Source organism: Myotis davidii, unplaced genomic scaffold, assembly GCF_000327345.1.
Source record: "Myotis davidii unplaced genomic scaffold, ASM32734v1 scaffold120, whole genome shotgun sequence".
Lineage (NCBI taxonomy): Eukaryota > Metazoa > Chordata > Mammalia > Chiroptera > Vespertilionidae > Myotis > Myotis davidii.
This window is the reverse complement of record NW_006294778.1, coordinates 3,361,405-3,364,986: the sequence shown is the minus strand read 5'-3', so window position 1 is coordinate 3,364,986 and position 3,582 is coordinate 3,361,405. Positions and strand designations below refer to the sequence as shown.

At 36.9% G+C, this 3,582-nt stretch overlaps 1 protein-coding gene across 1 annotated transcript in view; it reads left to right on the top strand.

The window, feature by feature from the left end:
• KIAA1033 (KIAA1033 ortholog) overlaps positions 1–3,582 on the top strand; it is a 56,924-nt gene that overhangs the window by 26,139 nt on the left and 27,203 nt on the right. Inside the window, exon 13 of the mRNA XM_015567578.1 lies at positions 2,581–2,706. Coding sequence (XP_015423064.1) covers positions 2,581–2,706 — 126 coding nt within the window. The remainder of the gene's footprint in view (positions 1–2,580; positions 2,707–3,582) is intronic.

Below are 3,582 nucleotides of genomic sequence, written 5' to 3'. Positions count from 1 at the left end.
CTTTCTCATCTCATGGCACCCATTAATTAATTACTAAAATTCTGTGGCATACCAAAAATAAACATATTGCTGATCCAACAAAAAATAGATATAATTTTTGATTTATTCACACTGGATGGCTATTGCTGTGTTGACTGTTGTCATTTTTTTATTTGACAATCTAAGGGAAAAGAGGTCAGTGCCCCTGATCAAATAAGTATTGCATGTTTTAAAAATTCTTATGGCACTCTGGTTGGAAATTACTGCTCTGAGAGAAAGTAGCCTCCATCGCCAAGCTCAGTTCTCTCACTTTATTCTCCCAGATCTTGGTCTTACATTTCCTTTATTCTTGATAGCTTTAATGCCTTCCAAGAAGTTTATAAAAATGTTTTTCCTGGATTTTCTAGTTGTCAGTGGGAAGGTTGGTCCAAATTATTTATTCTGCTGTTAACAGAAACCAGACCCACGACATCTCCCTCCCCATTTATACTTTTAAAATATTATACACCAAAAAAATGGAAAATTTTAACAAAATGAAAAATTAAATCTAACTGACAATGAGAATGTTTCATAAAGAAACTAGAGGCCCAGTGCACGAATTCGTGCATGGGTGAGGCTCGGCCAGTCCACCCCAATGGGGCCACCAGGCCAGCCGGGGACAGGGGCCGCGGGCAGTTGGCCAGCCAGCCCCAACCCCTATCGAGGTGTTGGGGGCCAATCGGAGCCCAGATCAGGCTGGTTGGCTGCTGTAGTGCATGTCATAGCCACCGGTCATTCTGGTCTTTCTGCCGTTTGGTCACTGGGCTTTTATATATAGATAGATCCTTAACAAATTATTGACCATCTCTATCTGGGAGTGGTGTGATATCAGTCCATGAATTCTGTATCCTCTTTACCCCCCAACTGATAGCCCCCCCCTTTTCTCCCTGCCTTAGAGTTACGCTTTTGCTGTTTCTTGTTTCTGCTTTTTAACCTTTCCCAGTGTTGCTCTAGGGCAGTGATGGCAAACTATGACACGCGTGTCAGAGGTGACACGCGAACTCATTTTTTTGGTTGATTTTTCTTTGTTAAACGGCATTAAAATATATAAAATAAATATCAAAAATATAAGTCTTTGTTTTACTATGGTTGCAAATATCAAAAAATTTCTATATGTGACACGGCACCAGAGTTAAGTTAGGGTTTTTCAAAATGCTGACACGCCGAGCTCAAAAGGTTCACCATCACTGCTCTAGGGCAAAGTCTGGTATTATAGTCTCGTAGCTGACAAGGAAAGGTTGTAGCTTTTTACAGCATGAATCCCCAAGCTTTGGTCTTATTGCCAATTTTCTTAGAATGTTACCCTCTCATTTCTTAATTCTCTTAATTTAGCACCTCTTTTTACCACCTAGCTATTACTGGTTCAGAGAAACCCCCACCCCACATTGAGTGTCACTCCTTTAGTGAGCCACTGTTACTGATGGGAGAGTACTTGATCTCTCACATATGGTAGGGCAGGAGACAGAGGTTCAGAATCACTGGCATATAGCTTCAGCTGAGCTCCTTGGACATGTCCACAGTAGTATAGTTTAGGTTTATCTCTAACCTGTAAGTGTATCTTTTTTAGTCCTTTATAAACTCAGAGAGTCTCCATTATTATCTTAGTGTTTCTGTGTCCTTTTTGGGTCTAAATGTAAATATTTGTCCCATTTTCTTATGTCCTACTCTTTTCCTGGATTTATTAGTACTATTTTTTTTGTAAAACCTCAAAAGACCCATGTGCTTCCTTCATGAATAGAAGGGTAGGCAAGAGTTTGTTCTTACTGGGCAGGGAGGAGAGAAAGTCCTGATTAGCACCAGCGTAGGCAGGGAATATGGTAGCAGGTGGACTGTGAGTATAGGCCCAGGTGAAAAGGAAAGGGGGCAGTGGTTTCAAACTGAGAAATACATTTGTATTTCTTTATTGGCCAGAGAGCATTTTGAAATTCCTAGTTCTTTAGACCCCTCAGCTTTTGTCTTAAGCTTCAGGCAGATAGGAGCCTTTATCTTCTTGTGTGGCAGATAAGGTATGGGTGAAGAGGTATCTTCCTGACATTCTAATAATTTTTCTGAAGTTTATGTGTTTTTTTTAATGTAAGGATTTTTTTAACTGTGATTATATACTATAATTTCAACAGCACTAAATTTCTGGCATGTGATAGACTAAAAAATCTTCTAAGGGCTGCTTGAAACTTAACCACAATGTATAACATTGTGGGGGGAAGAGTATTTAGAAATCATAAGAGGTGACTTTAACCGTTTGACTGCTAAGGAGCGCTATCACGCTCTTCTTATTTAAAACAAATTTATGTAAACAATTGGTATTTTTTAATTTTTGTTGTTGCAAAGCAATACAAGTGAGTTTATTGTATAAAAAGTGTTTTACATTTTTTCCCATACACGCGCAATTAGTGCTGCAGTTTTGGCATATGTCTGAAAAAATACGTCAGCAGCCAAACGGTTAAAATGACATTTAGAAATATTAATTATTGGTAAATTGATGAATAATTATTACATAGAGATTGAAATTGTGAAGAAATGAAATATTTTTATGTGATTATAATCAATGTTTTATTTTTATAGGGCTTCTTATATGCATACAGTATTAGTAATATTATTAAAACCACAATGAATCTCTACATGTCCATGCAAAAGCCAATGACCAAAACCTCAGTTAAGGCATTATGCAGGCTTGTTGAACTTCTCAAGGTACGTTTTAGATTATTTTACCTTGCCATTATAATTTAGAAATGACCCCGGGCTTAAATTATGATGATCCTCTAAAATTTGACATTCTGATTATATGAGAATAACAAGTTATGGGAAAATGTACTTATCTCTTAGTTGAATAAAGGAATTAGCCACTGAAATAAATTTATGATTAACATTCTAGCCCTAACCGGTTTGGCTCAGTCGATAGAGCGTCGGCCTGCGGACTCAGGGGTCCCAGGTTTGATTCCGGTCAAGGGCATGTGCCTTGGTTGTGGGCATATTCCCAGTGGGGAATGTGCAGGAGGCAGGTGATCGATGTTTCTCTTACGTTGATGTTTCTGGCTCTCTATCCCTCTCTCTTCCTCTCTGTAAAAATTCAATAAAATATATTAAAAAAACAAAAAACAAACAAAAAAACATTCTATGAATGGCCAATATATTGAAACTACATTAAAATTTCACATGTAATGAGACAGAAAAGAAAGAAAATGAAAAGGTTAGCCTAAGTATTAGTAAGGATTTACTTGTGGAAGTTTAAGTATGTTGTATGAGTTAAAAAAATAATACCCATGGAGCATTATCCATTATTTTGTGGTGTTCAAATGCACATGAGGATAGTAAACATGTGGCTGTTTATTTTGTAATTTAGAGGAAGTGCTGTAATCTTCTGATTTGAATAATTGTCTAGTAGTATTTATAGGAGTGGTCAAATAAATTAAGAACCAGAGTATACTTCTGGAAATATGGTAAAGTATTTCTTAGCTACTCTATATAATTCAAAATAAAAGCCCCTTTAAGCAGAAGTCTACATAATCTCTTTTAAAAATTGAAATTAAGAGATACTTGTAAATTTCTGCTAGTAATGCTTTTAGG